The 24,074-nt window shown below is 37.3% G+C and overlaps 1 protein-coding gene across 1 annotated transcript in view; it reads left to right on the forward strand.

Annotated features, from left to right (window-relative positions):
• Positions 1 to 8,806: 8,806 nt before the first annotated feature.
• The window catches only part of TET2 (tet methylcytosine dioxygenase 2), a 60,792-nt gene continuing 45,524 nt past the window's right edge, over positions 8,807 to 24,074 (forward strand). The window contains exons 1-5 of the mRNA XM_044682144.1: positions 8,807 to 12,266; positions 14,151 to 14,241; positions 16,063 to 16,156; positions 17,770 to 17,978; positions 23,217 to 23,367. Of these exons, the coding sequence (XP_044538079.1) occupies positions 8,807 to 12,266; positions 14,151 to 14,241; positions 16,063 to 16,156; positions 17,770 to 17,978; positions 23,217 to 23,367 (4,005 nt within the window). The remainder of the gene's footprint in view (positions 12,267 to 14,150; positions 14,242 to 16,062; positions 16,157 to 17,769; positions 17,979 to 23,216; positions 23,368 to 24,074) is intronic.

Consider the following 24,074-nt stretch of genomic DNA (forward strand, 5'->3'; position numbering starts at 1 on the left):
CCAAAGCAAATGCTAATTTTATCCTAATGCTTTGGACTGATGACATCTGACAAGACCTGCAGTTGGACTGTTTGGGGATATGAATACAGAATGGCACCTCAGGCTGTTGTTGAGGCACACATTGCCTACAAGAGAACCATTCACATGGAGTAATTGGTGTTAAATGGTTCCACAGATAAGCTAAATTAATGAGCAACATGTTGCCATTTGAGGGCTTTGGGAGTTGGTGGTCATAGAAGCTTTTGTCTATTTGTTTAGAAAAAAAAATCAAACTGCAAAAACATTCAGTAGCTCATTTAATATTAGGCAATTAATATTACCATATTACGCATTTAATAAATGCTTATGGAATTGAATTGTAAGAAATGGAGGAGAGGGAAAATTTGGTGTCTTATCAGCATAGCCACGAATAGACAAAAGAAAAATGTTTACAGGATGTCAGTTATTTTTCAGAAGAGCACACCTCCTCTTTTCCCCCTAAATCCTTTTACATAATTACCAAGAACCATCTACAGTTTTTTGTGGCAAGAGATGCATCTACATTCCTTCTTGATTCCTAAGAAGTCAAATGGTGTTGAGTTGAATTACAACCCTAAATGCATATTGGTGGAATGAGATGCCGACCCATTTGCACAGTAATATGCTATTTTTAAGTCATGCATCATAGCATCTTCAAAGAGGCCAGTCATAATTATGATGGATTAGACTGCAGAGCCAGTCCTAGATGGAGTAATTGTTTCACAGATGCTGCTGATGTGACTTGAATTTATAATAAATTATTGCTTGAGGTTGGGAGGGGGCGGTTTACAATTATCCAATGCAGAGTTGATAACTGCTGTATCTAAAACCTGGCTTGGCTTTCTCAGATCCAAGTGTCATCCCCTGGTCAAAGATGCAATGTTCCTGCTTTGAAATGAAATGAGAATGCTTTGTAATTGTGTTTCTGACACTGAAAACACAAGCTTTAGGTGCTTGGTGCTTCTATAGATGATATATGCTTTGTGAAGATGATGCTAGAGAACTATTGGAATTCAGAAACCAGAGGGATCAGAAGACTAATTTCGCATCTTCCATATTTAAATTACACAACATGACTACAATAATGATTTTATTGCCTCCTAAATAATTGATTGTATTCGTAGTTGTCGGAAACAGAAGCAGTGAAGTGACTTCTTGTAAAACCAGACATTAGAGCATCATTAGCTAGGATGATAGATCCAGGAATCAAAATTATGTGCAAGATCATTTCTGGGCTACTTTGTCTCTAAAATGTGGATTTGCTTAATTAAACGAACACTCCTCACCCCTAACTACTAAATTTATTATTTCTGGAGATGATTGTTTCTTCCTTGTTTTTAAAAAAGAACTTGCTGCCTGCGATATAAAAATCTGAGCCCTTAATTTTTGAGATTTCTGTTATGTATGCAAAGATAACCCTAAGTATTACAGTGAAACAGTTATATATACTTGCAGGTATTTTCCAAAGTAGTGATAATAGTCCAGTAATCCAACATTCCAGTGATTCTGTGATTTCATTTCTGGGTACATTCTCTCAATCTGGGCAAATGACCACCTATTCATGCCTTCTTAGGCAACTAGGTGACACAATGGAGAGAGGACTGAAGTGAAGAAGACTCATCTTCCTGAGTTCGAATCTGGCCTCGGATACTCCTAGCTATGTGACGTTGGGCAAGTCAATTAACCTTATTTGCCTCAGTTTCCTTATTGGTAAAATAAGCTGGAGAAGGAAATGGCAAACTACTTTGCCAAAAAAAAACCACACACACAAATAGGTTCACTAAGAGTTAGACATAACTGAACAACTCAACTACAGCATGCTTTCTTTTCCGATGTAGTTCTTCATGCTTCTTTAATGATGGCTTGTTTGCATGTGTATCCATGCATACATGTGTGTGGTTTGCAAAACAACTCAACAAAAGGGGCAAAAGATAGTCTAAGTTGCTTTATATTTCATAGTATTAGTATGGAACTTGAACTATTCATTTATTTATATCATTCTTGCTAAATCTTCTATTTTGAACATACATTTCTTCATTATTTTCATGGAGAAAACATAATTTCACCAAGGAAGTAGTTCAGTAATGAGTGAAATATTCAAAATACTCTCAACATCACTGGCCAAAAAACTACATCATTGTTATTTAAGAATGTGATCATTATGATTCTAGTATCTAGGTTTTCTTAGAGTAGAATAACATTCACATAAACATTTAACTATGAAGCCATTTCTTCTCCCATCCTCCCAGGACCTTATGTGTGTTATAATATCATAAGATAGATATTGTTTTTCAGTCATCAGTTGGGTCTCACTCTTCATGACCCTATTTGGGGTTCTCTTATCAAAGATACTGCAGTAGTTTGCCATTTGCTTCTTCAGCTCATTTGACAGATGAGGAAACTGAAGCAAACAGGATTACATTATTTTCTAGGGTCACACAAAAAACAAGTATCTGAAGCCAGATTTGAACTGGGGTCTTCCTAATTTCAGGCTTATTACTCTATCCACTGGGCTACATAGCTACCTCTTACATATAGATGTACATATCTCTATAATAGTAATGCTAACATTTGTATAGCACTTTGAAATGTTTAAATATGTTAGATGTATTATCTCGTTTTCTCACAACTCTGGGAAATTAGGGCTATTATTATCCTCTCCATTTTTTTAGACGAGAAAACCAAGGCAAACAGGATTAAGTGACTTGTCCACGGTCACATCAACAAGTATCTGAGACTGTATTTAAAGTCATTTTCCTGACTCCAGACCCAGGATTTAATCCACTATACCTGTCTTTATATGTATATATCAAATATGTCATACTTTATGTGTCACACTTTATACATGTCTCATTGTATAAAACATAAGCTCTTTGAGGTATGTACTGTTATGTTTTTCTTTCTTTCTATTTTTAATGCCTAGCTTAATGTCTGATACATATTGGTCCTTTAATAGATGTTTATGTACTGATAACTGACAGATACATCTAACGGAATTAAATAATAAATTTATTTATTGTTCTCCTTATTTTATAATTTGCTAGAAAAGTAATTTTCATTTAGAGCATTTGTTTTCCACTATGATCAAATCAATAGGTTGGGACTATATTTCACTTGAGAGATTCGAATTAGACCTCAGAAAGGGAAAAGTGTTCTTTCCTTCCACTGAAATCCAAGAGCACAGGAGTATATACATATTTATGTGAATATATGTATACATTTGCACACATAGGTACATATATACACATATGCACACACACAGTCAGATCTACTTTAATATTGTATATGCATTCCTAAAAACCATTGCATTAAGCCAAATTGTTCAGCAAAAATCACAGGACACATGGGGAAAATGAGGTTCAGAACCAACACTCAAAAACTCTGTAGTGACAACTTAAAGAAAGATATGAGTGTAATAAAAATGGTAGCATGTTTTTATGCATGTGAAATGGTTAAGAAATACATAAATACTACAATAAATAGTGTAAAAGTCTGGGGCTTTGGGCTGCTGCTGATGCCATACCTTGTTTTCATAGAACCAGCCTGGCAAAGACTGAGACTATGGAGCAAGGGGATGAGGAGGGGGTCCTCAGTTATAGAGAGGGGTTGGGGTTAGTTGAATGGAATGGAGTATGTGAGTATAGACCAATCCCTCCTGCATCCCTTCTTCCTTCTACATGAGAAGATAGTTGATAACATAGCACTTAGACATTTTTTTAAGAAGGTGAGTGTTGTTGTTTTTTTTTAATTATAATAAAGTTCAAATATGCTAAACTTTGTGGGATTACACATACATTGAACTGAGGCAGCTGGTGGCTATTAGAGGTGTGTTCCAAAGTGCGTTTTGTTCATTCCTTTTCAGCTTCATTAAGCTGCAACTTTTCTATGTTCACTCTGTTTCTTTGGGATGAAATTACACATAAGCAAACACGAAATTCATGTTATGCTCAAATTGTTCCCTCATATATCAAACACATTGGAACAAATTTACATTTTCAAAACACATATGTGTATATGTTTCTATATATGAGCATGCATATGTGAGTTTATGTGTATGTTACAGTGCAGAAACCATTTCTTCTTCCTAGTCGATGGTACCTAAGCACAATAGTAGGTCCATAAAAATTTCTTAGTAAATATTTATTGAATGAACTAATATTAGGAAGATAGCTTTGGAGATAAAGGGCTGACACCCTAGAACACTGTACTAGAGAATGTATAGAAATTATCAATTCTATAAGTTTGAAGAAAACCTAGACAACTACTTCTCTGGCCCAAAGTACAATATTGCCTAGAAGAGATATGTATCTTGGGTAATCTTTTAAAATAAGGGCCAATTAGTTTTTTGTCTGTCATGGTACCCTTTGGCATTCTGGCAAAGCCTATAGATCTCTCCTCAAAATCATATTTTTAAGTGCATAAAATAAATTGCACAGAATTACAAAGGAAATTAATATATTGGAAAATGGTTATTAAAGCATTTTGTTTTCAAACAAGTTTATAAATGCCCTCCTTCCCCATTAAGAACTCTTGCATTAAGATCTCTTTAAGTTATTTCCTTATTTCTTTTTTTCTCAGGAACTTTCCACTTCAGTTCACATACACAGCGAAAAATGAGGCAACCCATCAGATTAGGATGGAGATATAGTTCTTTATGTTGTCATACTAATGATCGCAGGCCCATTGGGTATAGGGTCTGAAATAAGCAAATCCCATATTTAAAAATATTTAGGGAATAGCAAAATATGATTTTAAATAAAAAATATAATCTTCCATAGCACTAATTCTTCCTTCCCTCAAGCCATCCTGGTTCTTCATCATAGGGAATGCCATTACTGTTCCTTTGGTAAATGTCTCACAATTTTTTGGTTGGACCACCAGATTAAACATTTGATTCAATGAGAAACAGGGGGATTAAAGTGCTATATTGCATGTATGTCATCATAGGAGAATTGCTATACATTTTGGTTTTCCTTCCACTCCTGAATAACATTTACCAGTATTTCTATAGTAATATATATATATATATTTTAAATTTTAAACCCTTAACTTTTTTGTGTATTGATTTATAGTTGGAAGATTGGTAAGGGTAGGCAATGGGGGTCAAGTGACTTGCCCAGGGTCACACAGCTAGGAAGTGTCTGAGGCTGGATTTGAACCTAGGACCTCCTGTCTCTAGGCCTGGCTCTCAATCCACTGAGCTACCCAGCTGCCCCCTTATAGTAATATATTTGAGCCCAAATCCTCTATTTTGCAAGAGCCATGAATTCATATGGTACCTTTCCTTAGTCTTCCAGTTCAAATTTAAACAAGAAATCAAAAGCATAAATATATAATAAAGGGATAAGTAAACTAGATGGTAGAATTTATATGTTGATATATTTCAGTATTGCAGCATGTTACTAGCATAGTCCTATCTTTCTTCTTACATAGCAGATTTAAATTCCTAATTATGGATGGATGGATGGATGGATGGGTGGATGGATGGATGGACAGAGAATTTATTAAATGTTTATAGTCAATCGTGTAAAATGGCAGGGACACAAACATAAGCAAGCAAGATGTTTTCTGCTCTTCACCAAGCTTCCATTTTAATGGGAGAAGATAATATATAAAGGAGAGCTGAAAAAAGGATGGAAGTACACGTGAAAGTATGGCATCAAGCAACCCAGGAAGTCATGGAGAAGCCCAGAACCATGCAAGCTAAGGGAAACAACTCATCTATCAGAGCTGAGGAATGCATTTTGGGAGGAGATGGGAGTGATGATCTGAGAAAAGAAGGCATGGAATGAATTGGGCTAGGAAAATCACATTTTGGGTCTATTCAAAGAAATTACAGAAAGAAGGTCTTTCCTGAGAGAGGATGATTGACTTTCCCTGAGTCAGGGAGCTAGTAAGTATCAGAGGCATGACATAAACTCTTCCTGACTTCAAGGCTAACATTTAATCTACTATGCCACCTAATTGATTGTTTGTGCGTAGACACAACACTCTCTATAAATTTAAGCCCTTTGAAGCTAGGTAGCATTAGGATCAATCCAAAAAATATATATCCTAGTATTAGGATCTATCCAAGACTAGCTAGTTTATCTATTATGGAATTAGGGTCTATTCGAAGGAAATTACATGAAGAAGGTAATTGTCCAGTAGGTTTACAGAATAGTATTAGAACTGGAAAGGACCTTTCAGGACATCTAATCTAGCCCCTTTATTTTAATCTGTTCCCTTTTTATAATTTATTTGCATTTATAAATGACTTATTAACTACAATTCCTCTGTCAGTAGTGTGTAAAGCTTCGTCTTATATGATATTCTCCCAGTCTGTCATTGGGTATGTGTGCCATTGGTAAAGATTTAGAAAGCCAAAAGCAAAATTTGGTACTATTTAGGGAACAGCTTTCAGTTCACTAGAATCATGAATCTTTAAACTGTTATTTTAAGTAGAATTCGACTGCTACTGAATGGAATGTGGGCCTTTGTATTGTAATATGCTTATATGGTAAAAATCATTTTAATGAATACCCCAATACTCCAGTTCATATGAGGGGAAAACTTTTGAATCTCTGTATTTAAATATAGCTTACATGTAAAACATGGAGTATTTCTCTTTTGTTTTGTTTTTTAAATATCCAACAAGTAAGAATTTAAAAATATATGATCAATGATCATTAAGCATTCCTACAATGAGAAAATGAATAAGTCAAACATTGGGGTTTCTTTCTCTTGTAGCTAAATACCACCATAAAAAGTAATAGGTGAGAAAAAGCCAAGATTTTGGTTTGTTATATGTGTAATATACAGTGAATAATGACTCAGAAATAGAACCCAAGAAGATGATGTCAGGCAGCTGACAAGAGGTTGGGAGGGAGGGGCAGGGGAGTTAAGGGCAGCAGTGGAGAAAGGAATGAAAGGGAGAGTTGAAGAGAGGCATCTTTTTCTTGCTTTGAATTGGCAAGCTTACTTGATGTAATCTTCTAAGTCAGAGTCTTGGCACACTAATAAAATAACAGTCTTAGCCTTTAGCCTGGAAACTAAGATTTTTGTATAAGTTCCCCACCCTCCTTTGGAAAAGCTAACCACAAGAGTTTATGTGAGTAATTGGTAAAAAGAAAATGCTTGCATTAACTACAAAAAATGGGATTAATATTCCTTGTCAGTGTTTATCTCTACAAAGAGAATCACTATGTTGACTAGTTAAATTAGTTGTTGAAAATACCACTGTACTAAGGAATGTATTAAAAGAAAACTTCTGACCTTTGTTTCTTATGCATTTAATAAATTTATTAATCTCTTTTAGAATTCAGTTTTTGATAGTTTAATGCATGTCCCTCCGATATATATAATAGAGAATAGTTATGCTGAATTTTAATTCTTTGTGTGCAAAAAAGGTATATATTTGAGAAACAAGCACATATCTTATGCCTACCTCTATATTTGTGTGTTTATAGGCACAAAGTTGGCCAGTGGATTTCCGTTCATGCATTTTTATAGTTTCTTACCTAGAAGGTATGATCCAGCTCTATGATTCCATATCCCTAACAACTCTGCATTGCCTCTTCATGCCTAAATTATTTAAAGATTGTTTCAATTCTCCAAATCATAGATTTTTCTTGCATATGAGACAGTTGGCTTTCTTGGAAATGAGGCTTTTCCTACATATAAATTTTGTAAGCTAACTAAATAGATTGAGGTCTCCCTACCAAACGTGAAGTAAAAGGTGAAGTGGTAGAAATAAAAAAGTCTCCTTGTTCTGCCTCTTTTTTCCTATGGTTTGGTTTCTCTGCCCAATAGGAGTAATTGTTTTGTTAGAGCATTTTGTGGTCAAATAAATAAAACACATCATTTTATATTATTCTTATACGTGTCTCAAAACCAAGTGTTTTGAGAATGAGGAGAAATTTTGAAGAAAATAGCAAGACATTAGAGACATAGTGCTAACTAAAGAGTGGAAGAAGGCAAAAGTCCATAAAAAAAGAAATAGATGGATGAAATAGCAGACCTAAAATACATGTCTATGGGTTTATTGGTTTATAACCTTAAAATGAATAGATTAAGCAAAAACTAGTTACGGGAAAGAATGACTGGATGAAACAGAATGTATAAGTAATATTCCATTATTCAGAGACAGATTATGTGAGCTATGCTTCTCACACCTTTCACATACTTCTCATTTCCCTCCTTTTCTTGAACCTCCAAAACTCTGAATTACTAATTAACAACTCTATCATCAACTGTTGGGTGTGTTGCTAACTGGTGAGCAAAGAGAAAGAAGTGACCCTCCTTTGTTATTGTTGCTATTCGGTTAATGTTTCTAATGTTAGTGGTGGAATAATCTGAAACTGTTGATGAATAAATACTATAAGCACTTACTGCAATGCTTTTATTTACTGTCTTTGCACCCTCCACTCCTCTACCATGAATAACTAAGAATTGACTACAAGAGATTAAAGGGAAGATAAAGGATATTCATTTGTGAGTAGCTGTTGGTAGTTTGCAAAGTTCAGTAAGTTTGGTAACTCATTGAGAAAAAAAGAAGTATAGATTATACTACTGTATGAACTATTATTCTGTATTACTATTATTCTTATTATTTATTAGATCATTATTATATTATTATATCATTACATTATTATTATATTATATTATTATTACATCACTATTATTCTGTATTAGCATTTAAAATATGTTCACAAATTTAAAGGATTTTTTTCCCCCTTTTTCTCCTCCCATTTTCTCCTTTAAGATACCTTTACAGGGCAGCCTTGTGGATGGCCCCGAAGCAAGCCAGATGGAACAGGATAGAACTGACCATGTTGAGGGGAACAGACTAAGTCCATTCCTGATACCACCTCCTTCTCACATTTGCCAGACAGAATCATTGGCAGTGAAGCTACAGAATGGAAGTCCATTAACAGAGAGACCTCATCCAGAAGTAAATGGTGAAAATAAGTGGCTGTCATTCAAGAGCAATTATGGAATGCCCCCAACAAAGGGAAGTCAGAACAACTTTATCAGTCCCAATTTCAAGCATGAAGATAGAGAGTATCCCAAATGTATGCAAAATGGGGGAATAAAACGGACATCTAGTGAACCTTCTCTCTTCGGATTCCATCAGAACAAGAAAGTGAAGCAGGATCAAGATGTTAATGGACAAAGAGATGACTTCAGGGGAAAACAAGAAGGAAATAGCGAAGGTGAAAGCAGCAGTCAACCAAATGTCTCCAATTCATGGAACAAGGTGCCAGTGAACTTTACAGTTCAGGAAGAATCCGCCTCAGATTTCCCCTGCTCTGCTGGGCATAATTGCAGCAGGTCTGAAAACGCGGAACTTCAAAATCAAAACGAGCAAGAGAAGAAAAATGCTGGTTACTCGAACAGGAACGTTGTATCATATCTTACAAACCAGGCAATGCCAATGCCTAACGGTGCTACAGTTTCTGCCTCTTCAATGGAAAACACACACAGTGAACTCCTGGAAAAAACGCTGTCTCCATACTATCCAGACCGTGTTTCCATTGCAGCGCAGAACACCACATCTCACATGAACGCCATTAATAGTCAGGCTACTAATGAGTTGTCCTATGAGGTCACTCATTCATCCCATACCTCAGGGCAGATCAACTCCCCGCAGACCTCAAACTCGGAGCTGTCTCAAGTGACAGCTTCAGTGGTGCCTGAGGGCTGCCATGCTGATGACTCCGGTATACCAGCCACAATGCCAGGTAGTTATCCCCTTCAGAAGCCAGAGCAACAGGTGCAGCAACAGAAATCCATTTTTGAGATGTGCCCCTCTACGGTAGAGAACAGTAATCACCAAGGAGACACAGAGCTGATACCTCGTGAAGAATTCTGCCTGGGTTCCAGCAACAATCTGCAAATTTCCAGTGGTGCTCCCGATGGATATTCAAAGCAGACTGAAATGAGTGCAGCTTACCCAAAGCCAAACTCTGTGTTTGCAAAGGATTCCTTCACCGATACACCTCCTCCACCACCACCCCAACCATCTCCTCTTCCTTTTCTTCTTCCTCCTCCTCCTCCTCCCCATCCAGTTCCTCAACCTCCCTCAGAAATGGAAGGCACTCTGACTGAAGAGGTGACAGAAGAACCCCATCACTACCCCAGCCAACGTAAAGAAAGTCTTCTAAGGGAAATGAAGAATGGGGAGCTGTCAGAGGGTCCTATGTCCCAGAATCCTGACCTATCCACATGTGCTACCAAATCTTTGGTGTTTCCAGAGAAACCTCAGACTAACTGTGTCCACAGAAATGAAATGCCAACTTCCATGGTGGCGTTGGCAGCTCCCTCATGCTCTGAGGAAAGAAAACCAATGGCTGAACAGCTTAAACAGCAACCAGAAGTCATTGGAAGTGGTAGAGATCTTCAACAACACTATCAGAAGCCAAGTGGACATAAAGATCAGGAAGTACCAAATGAGAAGGAAAGGAAAGAGACAAGAGAGGATGTACTACAAACTCAGCCATACCTGAAGCCAGGCTGGATTGAGCTGACTTCCTCCCATTTTCATCAAGGAGAATCTCACTCAAAGTCCAAGGAGGAACTACTGAGAATGATGCTTCAGTATCAGCCCAATAAAGTCGATCAGATGACCTCAAAACAATATGTCAGGGCCCCCAACATATCCAAAGGAAACCCGGGACACACTTATATCCAGAAAATGGTGCAACAGGATCAGATGCCCCAGATGTACCAAATGGAGAATGCACAGGGGCAGTCTCAGGCCCCCGTGGACCAGCAGTTCCAGTTCCAAAAGCCTTCACCCCAAATGCCCCGCCCCAAGAGAGAATCACCACACCAAACCCATATGCAGGCACACTGCATGCCCAAATTTCATTTTCAGGCAAAACCAGATCACCAAGCTGAGAAAGCCTTGGGCCCACCACTGAAACAGCAGCACTTGAACCCTCAGGCTGCAGAGACTGAGCCATTCTTACCCTCCCACCTCCCGCAGCCTTCCCTGCAGAAACAGGCAGCACAAACAAAATTGCCTCTGAACATGCCTCTCACTCTGAACCATCAGCAGCAAAAACTAGCAGGGAAGAGTAAAGAAGCAGGGCCCCAGACTTTTCCTCATCCACACAGCAGCAACGAACAACACCTAGAGAGGTCCTCCTTTGGCCAGATAAAAAGGGAGGAATGCCTTCATTCTGAAAGTCGGTATAGCAAGTCAACCGAGTTCTTGCCTCATCATACACACGTGGGGCTAGAGCAGGTTAACAATAGCAATAGCAGAAACCCTTCTTGCAGCCAGATGCTGAAATCCAACATAAATAATATGCAACTTTCATGCCAAAACAATGTGCACTTGGCTTCAGAGAGGAAGGAAAATGCCATCAATTCTGAATTTTTCATAGGAAACGAAACACAAGCCTTGCAACACATGCAATACTTTCCAAATAATGCAACTCCAAAGCCAAGTGTGTCTCATGGGTGCTTTCAAGAACAGGGACATAACCTACAGCAAAGGTCTCCCCATCAACAGTTACCACTCCAGCCACCACAGGGATATCACAGTAAGAACCAAGACTTGCCTGGTAAGCAAGCAAGCCGGGACCTTCAGCAAAGGTACTCATTGCATCACCAAACAGCTGCCCCACTTGCACCAGAACAGAGGGGAAGCCACATCCAGTCGCCCCCACAGAAGGACTTCCAAAAGCATGCAGCCCTCCGGTGGCATCTCCTGCAGAGGCAAGAACAGCAACAATCCCAGCAAGCCAAGGCTGAGGCTTGCCACAGGCACATGCTCAAGTCAATTAAGGTGGAAGCCGGAGCTAAGTCTAATGCCTGTATGCGCTCCTTGGCAGGACTGCCGGAGAACAGAGGATGGAAGAAAACTTCGAAGCAGGAAGTTCAACACTTGGGGTGCGATCAGTCCCAACAAAAGAGCATCATCGAGACCATGGAACAACAGCTGAAACAGATTCAGGTCAAGTCCTTATTTGATCACAAGGCCCTTACTATCAGGTCACAGAAACACGTGAAGGTGGAAATGGCAGGGCCGGTCACTGTGTTAACGAGAAATACCAGTGCTTCGGAACTCAATGGGCATACCCCAACACCAGAACAGCAGGCAACTTCTTCCTCAGAAAAAACACCCACAAAAAGAACAGCTGGTTCTGTTCTCACTCATTTTTTAGAGTCACCTTCCAAGTTACTAGATACACCTATAAAAAATTTATTGGATACACCTGTCAAGACCCAATATGATTTCCCATCATGCAGTTGTGTGGGTAAGTGCCAGAAATGAAAGTGAAACACATAGCATTCAGTTAAAATTAGCAAACTTGCCTTCAGTTGTGAGATTGTGTTTTTGTTTTTTGTTTTTTAACTAAGTCTACCAGTAGTTTGTAGAGGATCATAAAAAGCTGAAGCTTGCATTTTTGTCTTTTCAATTAAAGATGCTAATGCTATACATAAAGAACATCAGGGCTAAACTAGTTTTTCCAAAAGAGTTGGGTATATTCATTTATCTTATGTTCAAAGCCTTTTAAAATATATGTGTGTGTCTATTTAAGATTATTCAATCTATTGAATTATTCAGTTAGCCCATTGCATCCCATTTCTTTGTGAGGATGACTATGCAAACAAATGTTATCCAAACAGAAAATAGTGTCTTAAAAAAGTTTTAATCAATGCTGATTTTGGTGGTTAGCATTTTTTGGTACTTTTTTAATGAGAATAAAATAAATGTATATTCTGCTAATGAATTGTGAAAAATAACATGAACTTTGGAAGTGTCTTTTTTTTTAGGTATTTGCATCCTAAATGTGATTTTTTTCATTTTTCTCTCCATTTTATCTTTAAAGTGTCAATAACCAAGTTGGTATTTTTTCAAAGATCTTTTGGTTAAAATTCAAGTTATTTAATACATCCAAGGGAAATAGGGAGGTCTTTGTATCTTTCAGTATGGGATTTGTGGTTGAGAAAAAGAACAAAATTCCAAATTCCCCCCTTTCTTGATATTAAAATGCATGCTATTTGAAAGAACATTAAGAAATGGCATATTGGTAAGACTAATGGTCCACCCAGACCAACATTCTCTTTCTGACAATGATACCAAAAGATATTTTGTAAGGGGGATGAGCTAAATGAAGACTAGGATTGCTTGTTCTTTTCTCTGTGTGGTCAGTGTTAACTAGCCTACATACCTCACGGCAGTCTTTTATGACTGATGCTAGATAAATTATAGCCTAGGATCCTTTATTCGCTTCTCTTGTCCTCCAACTCCCCAAATCCCCAAGGTATGGTTGTGTGTATATACATATACAAACATATGTATATATTTATATGTAAATATTATACTTCTAATATTGTGTTTATATATTATATTTATACTATTTGTATGAATATAAAATATTTATACATGCCATTATATATTTATGTATAGCAAAATATACAGTATACACACACATAGAGAATTGGCTAAGAAAAACAAGGGGACAAATTGGCTGTTCTGTTTACATGAACTATTGTTCCAATTTTTGTTTTTGCTTTTGTTTGCTTTTCCTGCAAATCATTTTGTTTTGTTTTTCCTACAAATCATTCCATGACAAAGTAGGAGAGTCTATACAATGAGGTTCAGTTAAGTATTCTTAATTTAAAAGAATCCCTTGAATAATTTGAGGAAATAAATAATCTAACTTTGATATTGTGGCAAAGCAGAAGGAGGAAGAGAATACAATTAACTGCATCCTTGAAGATAAATTTTGTTAATGTCAAATAAGCCAGGTAACAGAAAATTCTCATTAGCTTTTAAAATAACTTTTTTTCATTTAAAATTGGAGCTTGTGGTGAATGTGACTCATATTTGTAATTCAGTTCTACTTACTTGATTCCCCTACACTATCAAAAAAGGGGTCAGTGTCTCTCCTCCCCATCTTTGAAATGCACATTTAAATATACTTTTTATCCAGCTGCCCTCCTTATTAATCATTTGGCACAATTTCTGATAGAAAATCAGTCAACTAATTTGCTCATCCTGTAATTTTTTCCCCCTATATAACAAGTCACATTTAGTGTTCTTAATGTGCAGTTGGGGGATAAGCTTTGTGAATGTAGTCTTTGTACTTAGTATAATTGAGGTCTAAAATAATAATCTTCTATTATTTCAACAGAGCAAATTATTGAAAAAGATGAAGGTCCTTTTTATACCCATCTAGGAGCAGGTCCTAATGTGGCAGCTATTAGAGAAATCATGGAAGAAAGGTAATTAACGCAAAGGCACAGGGCAGATTAACGTTTATCCTTTTGTGTATGTCAGAATTTTTCCAGCCTTCACATACAAAGAAGTAAACAATTGTAAATCAAGTAATTACTCGTAGGCTTAGCTACCCCAGTGTTGCCAACATTACACACTGCGCTATTCACCAGAGAGTCACAATATTTGACAGGACTAATAGTCTGCTGGCTGGCAGAGGCTGCCCACTTTGAGGTGGATGCCAGGAAACCCGAGCAAGAACAAGAATTAGCCAACCTGCGAGGCACAGGAGGATTGGCAGGGGCTGCAAAGACAGACCCCAATCTAGCTTTTCCCTGCTGATGATAAAACTTGAAAGAGGAAAGACATAAAATGTGGATGGAGAAGTGAAATGGACACAAATATACCTACAGTTGCCAATTAGCAACTTCCTAAGAAAGTTGGCCATTATGAACAGAGAGGAAAGTGTGATACATGGAATATGACAGAGAATCTGTCAATAAATTGAACTTCCTTAGCTGTTAGCTTTGAGTGTGGAACAGTTTCCCACCATCTGTAAAAATTCTATCTGTGTGTAAGCAGCCCATTATGAGAGTGACCCATGAATGTAAGATTCTGTGGCCTCCAAGTCATAGGCATCATCGATGAGGGTGGTTGAGTTCCTGCATGATTCTACACCCAGGATGCCTTTTCTTTGTTAGTATTTTATCTAATCTTTAAAATACAATAAGGTGCCTCAGACATAGGGAGAAATGCTTAGCTTGAGTCTTTCCTCATTCCTAAATTGTCCATGCTAGCAAGTTAGGCACTTACACATATTTAAATGCACTAATGGCCCATCCCCTAGTGGCCTGGTAGTCTTAGAATGCCTCTCCCAGTGCCTGACTGATTAGTAGGGAATGCCCTAGGCAGAAGGGAAAAACAGAACCCATTGTTCAGATTATCTTGATTTCCAAAATGCTTGCCTAAGAGTTTGTCTGTATAATAAACTAAACCCTTAAAGGAAAGTAGTGGAAATAAAGGCACTGTGACATCTAAAATCTTCTGTGAATTTTGCTAAACTTCAGAATGACTACAATGAGTGGTAGATGAAAATTAATTAAGTGTATGGTTCGGATGACTACATTTAGCAAATTGAAAGGAAGTTTTATGGTTTGGGAGATTTTGTATTAGAATGACAGTTTGGGATGGTTATTGCCTAATTAGCACCATTTCTAAAATAGTCCATTACAATTTATCAATATGTTCTTCTACTGAGAGAAACAAGTTTGAAACAACTTACTATTACTCATTTTTAATGGATGAGACCTTACTTTTAAAAATAAACTGCAGAATGATCCAGCACAATTCCCAAGGGACTTATGAGAAGGAACGCTATCCACATTGAGAGAAAGAACTGTGGGAGGAGAAACACAGAAGAAAAACTTTATCACTTGTTTATATGGGTATAGGATTTGGGGTTTTGGTTTTAAAAGATGACTCTATTACAAAGATGAATAATATGGAAATGGGTATCAAGTGATAACACTTGTGCAACCCATTGGAATTGCTTTTCTGCTCCAGGAAGTGGGAGGGAAGAGGAGAGGAAAGAAAACGAATCATGCAAACACGGCAAAACACTTAAATAAAAAAACAAGCAAACAAATAAAACAAAGGCAACTAAAAATAAAAAATAAAATTAATTAATTAATTAAAATAAACTGCAGAATCCTTTTTTAAAATGTTTTGGTCATAGAATTGTATGTACTCTTGAATTATGTGCTTTTTGTTGATCGTGTTACCAATTCAATCTACTGACTTTGTATATGTGGGTGTGTGTGTTTTTTAAGGTTTGGACAAAAGGGTAAAGCTATTAGGATTGAAAGAGTCATCTATACTGGTAAAGAAGGCAAGAGTTCTCAGGGATGCCCTATTGCCAAATGGGTAAGTAAAATAAGATATAATGTCAGAGTTCTCTGAATCATTAGTCCCATATTAGAAATCAAGTTGTCCAGTCCAAAAAATTATTTGAAAACTAGTATCTTTTCAATAATATACAATACTATATGTACACATATATGTATATACAACATATGTAATATTTTATAACCTGGGAAAAGCAGGCAGTTTAAAAATATATATGGCCTGAGTCTTTTTAAATTAAATTTTATTTTCTTTAAATTAACAAAGCATTTATTTTTTTTGCTCTCATTTTCCCTTCCCCTCAATTAAAAAGAAAAAGAAAAAATAAATAAAAACCCTGCCACAAATACGTGTAGTCAAGCCAAACAAGTTCCCACATTGGTGACATCCAAAATTATGTGTCATAGTCTACATTTTAAATCCATCGCCAAATTTAGCTTCTTGAGAGACTGTGTAGTAATCATTTAATAAATTTTTGTTTGAAAAATATGAGCTGGTTAGCAATTAGAGCTTAATAGAATATTACAAAAGCCGGGGCAGCTGGGTAGCTCAGTGGACTGAGAACCAAGCCTAGAGATGAGAGGTCCTAGGTTGAAATCTGGCCTCAGACACTTCCCAGCTGTGTGACCCTGGGCAAGTCACTTAACCCCCATTGCCTACCCCTACCACTCTTCTGCCTTGGAGCCAATACACAGTATTGACTCAGCTTCAAGATGGAAGGTAAAGGTTTAAAAAAAAAAGCATATTATAAAAGTAAAAGAAAATGCACCTACTGATAAGTGCTCAGAGAATAATCCTTCTGAGAATGTAAGTCTGTAGTGACATCATTCCACTGATAATAATAATTAATAATAAAGCTAGCATTTGTGCACTTTAAGATCTGCAAAAGTGTTTTTCAATTATTATCTCACTTTATCCTCACAACAACTCTGTGAGGTCGGTGCTATTGTTATTCCCATTTTTAGATCAGGGAGGTAAAGTAGAGATTAGTTGACTTCTCCTAGGGGCCGAGAGCTAACAACTGTCAGAGGCTGGATTTGAACACAGGCTTTCCTGAATGCAAGTCCAGTGCTCTACCCAGCGGACCATTTGACAAAGAAGTTAAATGTCCCCGTCAACCAGTACCTATAGATGGAAAATGGAATCTCCTAATAATTCCCCTGATATATTGAACTGGACAGTGAAGAGTTTAGTCGTTACCACTTGTGCCCAACTCTTTTTGATCTCTTTTGGAGGTTTTCTTGGCAAAGATACTAGAGGGGTTTGTCATTTCTTTCTTCAGCTCATTTTACAGAGGAGGAAGCAGAGACAAACAGCATTAAGTGACTTGCCCAGGCTCACCGGGCTAGTCTAAGGCCAGATGGGGACTGGCGCAGCCTCCTCAATGGAGAGCTGGCGTCTCTCAGTCTCTCCTTGTCTATAGACAAGTTCGCTGGTTATCCATAAAAGGCAAAGGAAGTCTTCTCTCCCCCATGGACATAGCTCTAATTTTGAATCTATCTGGACTTGCGCCCATGCTTTTAAATGCTCTAAGTAACACTGTTTGTTTGTTTCTTTCTTTCTTTTGTTGTTTGTTTTGTTTCTGTCTGGGGGCGGGGTTTCTTTGTGTCCGGGTGAAACCTTGGTCTCCGCAGGTAGTTCGCAGAAGCTGCAATGAAGAAAAGCTCCTGTGTTTGGTGCGGGAGCGAGCCGGCCACACCTGTGAAGCGGCTGTTATCGTGATCCTCATCCTGGTCTGGGAGGGAATCCCCCTTTCCCTTGCTGACCAACTGTACTCGGAACTCACCGAAACGCTAAGGAAATACGGCACTCTCACCAATCGGCGATGTGCGCTGAATGAAGAGTAAGTGAAGCCCGTCGCCTTCTTTTCTTCAGGGATCCATTGAAACACCGCCAGAAATCTTGTCCTAAATGATTTAGCCCTAAAGTATTACTGGAGAATCCTGAGAGCCGAGCCCTAGTCCCAGTTTTCTCATAGTGGTGAGTTAGTACCGCCCCATTTCTACATTTTTTAATATGAGAATTGAAAGGCTCAAGCATGCTCTATAATAATAGTCTGAGATAATTCGAGGGCTTTTTTTTTTTTTTGCTAGCGTTTACCTTAAAAAAAAAAAAAAAAGGTATTATTGGTATTTAAATAGGCGTTATAAGAAGCATGACCGAGAATTAAGTGAAGGTGATCGGAAACCAAGAGCCACGATGTCTTTTTGCTATGTGCCAAGGCTCTTGAGTGACCTAGCATTGGCGTCACCCCCACAATAAATGCTGACTTTGGTTTCCCTAAACAGAAGACAATGAAGAGGCGCATTCTTTGGCCAAGTGTATCAATATGTATTGCCTCTAGGGCAGTGCAGGGCAGTTAGTTGGAGCAATCTATAGAGTACCAGGGCTGAAGTCAGGAACCCGGATCTTCCTGAGTTCATATTAGCTGTGTGACATAACTCTATTTGCCTCAGCTTCCCTCATCTATAAAGGGAGTTGGAGAAGGACAAACCACTCTAGTGTTTTTGCCAAGCAAACCCCAAATAGATTCATGAAGAGTCAGACTCAGGGGGCAGCTGGGTAGCTCAGTGGATTGAGAGCCAGACCTAGAGGCAGGAGGTCCTAGGTTCAAATCTGGCCTCAGACACTTCCCAGCTGTGTTACCCTGGGCAAGTCACTTGACCCCCATTGCCTACCCTTACCACTCTTCTGCCTTGGAGCCAATACACAGTATTGACTCCAAGACGGAAGGTAAGGGTTAAGAAAAAAAAAGTCAGACTCAACTGAAACAAATGGACAACATTACTACAAATAGAGAGCAAAATATAGTAATCCACAGTGAAGAATTGGAGCACCAAAGTCTGGGAGAATTATATTTTTTAAACAGTGATGACTCCCAAGAGTTGGATGACTAAGGAATAAATTATTAGGGACATTCACAACTGGCCTGAAACAACTATGATCAAAGTTGTTGCTATTTGACAGCCAAATTAAATATAATAAAAATAATAGCCATAAAATAATTAAAATATTTATCTCTTCTTTTGATTGAAGGTATTCAGGATTCTGATCCTAAATTTATTTATAGAAAAAAAAACACCTTTTACATATGTTCAATTGTCTGAATATTGGTTCTCTCTATCTCTTCCATTTTTATGAAGGAAAGCATAAAAGATCAAAGAACTAAAGTTAGATAAAATTTCAGAGGCTACCTCGCCCTACCCCTTTAGTTTATATATGAACACCCCAGCAGTCTAGAGGGGTTAACACAAGACACCGGCAGTAAGTTTCAGTTAGGATTTGAACACAGGTACAAAGACTATAGATCCAGTATTTTTTCCCCACTTACAGAAAAATAGTATAATAAAATGATATATAATCAATATGATTAAATTATTTATATAAAACATATCTATAATGTAAAAAATTATATAAGAAAATAAACCCTCCCTCCTGATGTGCTTAAAGCAGAAGTCATTTTCATTTCACTTCATTAAAAAATAGAATTATTATTCGAATCACCATTAAAGAGGACATATGTCATGAAATTTTGTCATGATATTCTGATAGACCCAAAGTATATATTGCACTTATATTCAGTTTCACAATCCTTAAGTTTTCCCTTCTTTTCTTCTTCTTGTTTCTTCTCTTTCACCCATATATAATAAGAATATAAGAAATAGATTTCTGGGATTGTATACTACTTTCACATATTCAATAGTGATGAATATTCCCCCAGCTACATACACACACACACACCTCGCTTTACATATCTTAGAGGTGTCACCTCAGGATGCAAGAACCCACAATTAAGCAAATCACACAACTTTGTTAGCTTCAACTGTTTGTCACTGTTGGGTTTTAGTAGTTTTCGTATCTTCTCAAAAGAGTGGTTCTCTATCTATGTTTATTTGTTTGTTTGAAAGTTGGGCACCATATATAACTTGAATGACAATTTATGAGATGAGAAAAATCGCTTTTTCCTTGAATCAGAATTCTAGCTTGGCTTTCAGTAATATAGTCTGTAGCTCTCAAAGAGTGATTTTGATGTACATATCTTAAAATTTTGCATTCTAAAATGGATTTAGGCTTTTGACCTAAAGAAAAAGGGGCTGGCTATATGTTTGGCTGGTCGCATTGATTTATAATGAGAACCTTTCATAGTTCATGCCATCTTCCAGCCTTAAAAAAAAATCTAGTTCAAGGAACAAAAAGCTTTCATGTGTTGTGTTGGTGTCTTCATTTTTGATGGTGATCTTTCACTCTAAACTCCAGCAAGGAATTACAGTTGCTCTAAAGTGGCTTATTTTTTGGCCTGTTGAGTTACTGGTATGCAAAAAAACAAAAACAAAAACCAAAAAAAAAAAAAAAACAAGTTATTTGTTTTATAGGATCTTTTTTATAGTTTCATTCAAATTGTACTTCTCACTAATTGTAATAGAATTAATTTTCTTTAATGTCACACATCTATGATCTTTTTCCCTGCAGGCTTTCCTCTAATTTCCTGTAAATGACATCCCCAGAATCAAAGCCTATGGCTTATGGGAAGAAGTTTTTTGTTAGGAACTTTCCTAAAGATGTCTCATTGATATTTGAGGAATTAATCCAGCCTTCCTCCACTAAAATCATCCTCTGATGCTTCCTTCTCACTTGGGGGTAGGGGTCCTCCTTGGAATCTTAAAGGCTATGCTGGAAGAATGCAATGTTTGGCATGTTCTCCCAAACTAGAAAAATTTGGAATACATACCTGGCAATGGATTACATGTCTGATGCCCAAGGACCACTCTAGCTAAGCTCAGGGAAGCTTATTCATCTCCTGGGCATTGGCCACCAGGTAATAACTTTTTTTGGGGGGTGAGGGTCACAATGACTCAAGAAATAGCATGCCTAAGTGTGAAGGAGAGCATGTTCTTTATGAGCGAAGGGAGAACCCAACCCAGCCTTTCATCTTCCATTTTTATTGAACAAAGTGAGCTGTGTCCTTTAATTAAAATACAAATCATCAAGCATTTTTTAAGGTCCTAGTATATAGTGGGCTCTGTGCTTCATGCTGGGGACTCAGAGTCAAAAATGGAACCATTCTTGTGCTTAAAGACCTTCTCATTCCATAGGAGAAGACAAGTACAAACACTACTATATTAAAAATAAACAAAAAGCAATCTGATAGCATTCTAGCAACCAAAAGGACCAGGAAAGGCTTCATTTAGAAAGAGATACTTAGAGGTATCCAGGTACCACAGTAGATAGGAGGCCTGGAATTTGGAGGACCTGGAGATACTTCCTAGCTGTATGACCCTCGGGAAGTCATTTAACCCCAGTTACCTAGCCTTTCCACTTTTCTAACTTCGGATCAATATTTAGTATTGATTCTGAGACAGAAGGGAAGGGTTTAAAAATAAAGAAGGGGATACTTGAGCTGAGCTTTAAAGGGATCTAGGGACTCTAGTAAGTAGAAGGGAGGCAGGGAACTTCATTCCAGATATTAAAAATATCTAAGAGGATTCCCTAAGTTCATTAGAGTATTATAAGAAAAAATATTATACAAAGCTTAAGAGAGAAGATCATTCTGAATTAGTAACATCATGGGAAGATTTATAAAGTAGGTACTATTTGAATTGGACTAAAAAAACAGATAGAAATTAAACATATAAGGAGGGAGAGAGACAGGGGAAATAATGTGAGCAACATAGAGTCAAGAAAGGACAGGAATTGTTTGAGGGTAGAAATTGGCAGCAGAGAGTAGGCTTATTAGGCCAGGGTATTGATTTTATGGGGTTTTCGTGAGTAATATGAGATTATGAGGCTGGAAAGATTGGGTGGTGCCAGATTAGAGAGAGCTTTGAATTTCAGGCAAAGGAGTTTGAACTTTAATCAGTAGGCAATAGAATCCACTAAGATGTTTAAGTAGATGAAAGATATGAATAGTAGTATACGCAAGAAAAACTATCCTTCCTCTATACCTGCCTCTATTATCTGTTTACTCCTGTATATGTGTGTCTATGTGTTAAACCCATAACTTCAGAAATAATGTGTTTGTATACAGATGTAAAAATATTAGCTATGATAATTTTAAATTTTAAAATAAGAATATGCATTTAATAATTATGTATATACATTCAAATTCTTATTCAAAATTTATCACATTTTTGCATTATCAAAATTTCTTTCAGTATCTACATTTCCCCCTTGCAAGAAAGCAATCACAAATAATATTTTTGAAAAAAAAGAAAAAAGCCACAAAACTGATAAATACATCAAGCAATCTGAAAATATGTCAATAAACCACACTTGTGGATCATCTATTTCTGCAAAAGGGTTGGGGGTGGGGCATGTCTTCTCATAGCTCTTTTTTGGAGTCTATATATTCTTATGGTAGAAGTCAAGGTTGAGGTTTTCTGCCCAAAAGAAGGAATAATTCCACATCTGGGACTGCTAACTTAGATTGAAATGTTTAAAACTAATCAGGCATTGCTTTTGAATCTGCTAATATCTTGTGCCTTACATTGCATACATTTCCCAGAAAAGCCCTCCAAAAGTATTCAACATTGTGAGATTTGAATTGGTTCTGGTGTTTTTCTCCAAACAAAGCCCAACTGTTTTTTTCCAACAAACAAGCTTCCCTAGGAATTTCTTTCTTTTTTTTTTTTTTAATTTTTTTTGAATTGATTAATTAAGACAATTTTTCCATGGTTACATGATTCATGTTCTTTCTTTCCCCTCCTCCCACCTCCCTCCTATAGCTGATGTGCAATTCCACTGGGTTTTACATGTGTCATTGATCAAGACCTATTTCCATATTATTGATATTTGCACTATTCCCCAGGAATTTCTGTTTTGTGACTAGGTGGTGTTAGCCATGTGTTCAGTTTGGGTAAGTTGGATGGTGGGTCTGCCATTACAGTGGCCCCTGGTATCACAAATAATTTCTGTTATGTGGGATCAAGTAGAACTCATTTATATTTAGACCTCAGTTTGTACTGCCTGTGATACAATATTAAGTGAGGCTGATGTTTCTGATGCAAAAAGACACTTGATATGCAAAGGCGATAGTCTGTCTAACTACACATCTAGCAACATTAGTGGTTCTTTGATTCCTCAGACGAACCTGTGCATGTCAGGGGCTGGACCCAGAAACCTGTGGTGCTTCTTTTTCTTTTGGCTGCTCGTGGAGTATGTACTACAATGGATGTAAGTTTGCCAGAAGCAAGATTCCAAGGAAATTTAAGCTGCTTGGGGATGATCCAAAAGAGGTTGGTTTTCCATTTCCACCTGTTTACTTTCTTCTGTCTAATGTCTTTTGTCTTCTCTTGGGTCACTGAATCACAAATTTAGTAATAAGACCTATTCTTTGAGGAACTGGTCAATCAATAGATAAGCGCTCCTAGGACAGAGAGCTGGAAAGGACCTTAGAGAACATTCAGCTTAATCTTGGAAGCCTGGTGAAAGGAAGTAACAGTTCAAGTTATTCAGGTAGTAAATAGCTGACTTTGGATTCATGCCCAGGGCTTTCCATTCTCACTACCATTGTATTTCTATCACATCACACTAGAGTAGCAAAAATAAAGAAAATCTCAGATAAATAACACATGAATTGTCAGTGGGATGTGGCAGAATATGGAAAGTATTTACAATTGCCCTGAATTAATATTCAAACAAGAGTGAAGAAAGAGTGCCATGTACTAGCCGTGGAAAGAATACTGGATCTGTACTCAGAAATAAGTAGATTTGAATCCTGCCTTTGATAACCACTAGCTATATGACTGGACAAATCACTTATCCTCTCTGAGCCTTGATTTCCTCATATACAAAAGTAGTGGCTCGCACTCTGTGACATCTAAGGACTTGTCCAGCTCTAAATCCATAATTCTATAAATTGATGTTTTTGAAGTCTAATGACTTAGGTTTGAATCCTGGTTCTGCTAGTCATTCAACTAGTATTTATTGAGGACCCATGTGT

Source organism: Gracilinanus agilis, chromosome 6 (assembly GCF_016433145.1).
Source record: "Gracilinanus agilis isolate LMUSP501 chromosome 6, AgileGrace, whole genome shotgun sequence".
Lineage (NCBI taxonomy): Eukaryota > Metazoa > Chordata > Mammalia > Didelphimorphia > Didelphidae > Gracilinanus > Gracilinanus agilis.